The sequence below is a fragment of the Ogataea haglerorum genome (genome assembly GCF_019207285.1).
Source record: "Ogataea haglerorum isolate 81-453-3 chromosome Unknown 81-453-3_NODE_461_length_441_cov_65.530220, whole genome shotgun sequence".
Taxonomy (NCBI): Eukaryota; Fungi; Ascomycota; class Pichiomycetes; order Pichiales; family Pichiaceae; genus Ogataea; species Ogataea haglerorum.
Window position 1 is genome coordinate 1 of NW_025065198.1, and position 441 is coordinate 441.

The window sequence follows — 441 nt, forward strand, 5'->3', positions numbered from 1 at the left end:
GCTGACGTGGTCCATCTTGAAGATGCCGTTCTCGACCATCTTCAGGAAGTCCTTGGCCTCCTGGCGCGAGTACATGAGCTTGCCCTTGATGGTCAGGTCCTTGGCGACCACGAGGCCGTACGGGATGCTCAGGTTGGCGAACACAAAGCCCGAGAGGATGACCCTGCCGCCGAACCTGAGCGCGCCGATCGCCGCGTCCAAGTACACCGGGCCGGCCGCGCCGTTAGGCGTGTAGTCCATGTACGCGTCGAGCGGGCCGAGCTTCTGCAGCGTGGCGGCGTCGGCGCCGCTGTCGCCCGTCAGCAGCACAGGCTGCACGTTGCTGTAGTGCGACGCGAGCTTCTCGAGCGTGGCCCTGTCTCTTCCGAGCGCCAGGACCTTGGCGCCCATCGAGGCCGCCACCGAGACCGCGCCGCTGCTGAACCGGCCCGTGCTAGGGCC

The 441-nt window shown here is 67.1% G+C and overlaps 1 protein-coding gene across 1 annotated transcript; it reads right to left on the bottom strand.

The window, feature by feature from the left end:
- On the bottom strand, window positions 1–390 carry KL911_005408 (uncharacterized protein; the record flags this gene model as incomplete). Its single annotated transcript, XM_043200804.1, has 1 exon — window positions 7–390. A coding segment is annotated over one exon (384 nt), but the record flags the coding sequence as incomplete, so codon positions are not given.
- Between the last annotated feature and the right edge of the window lie 51 nt (window positions 391–441).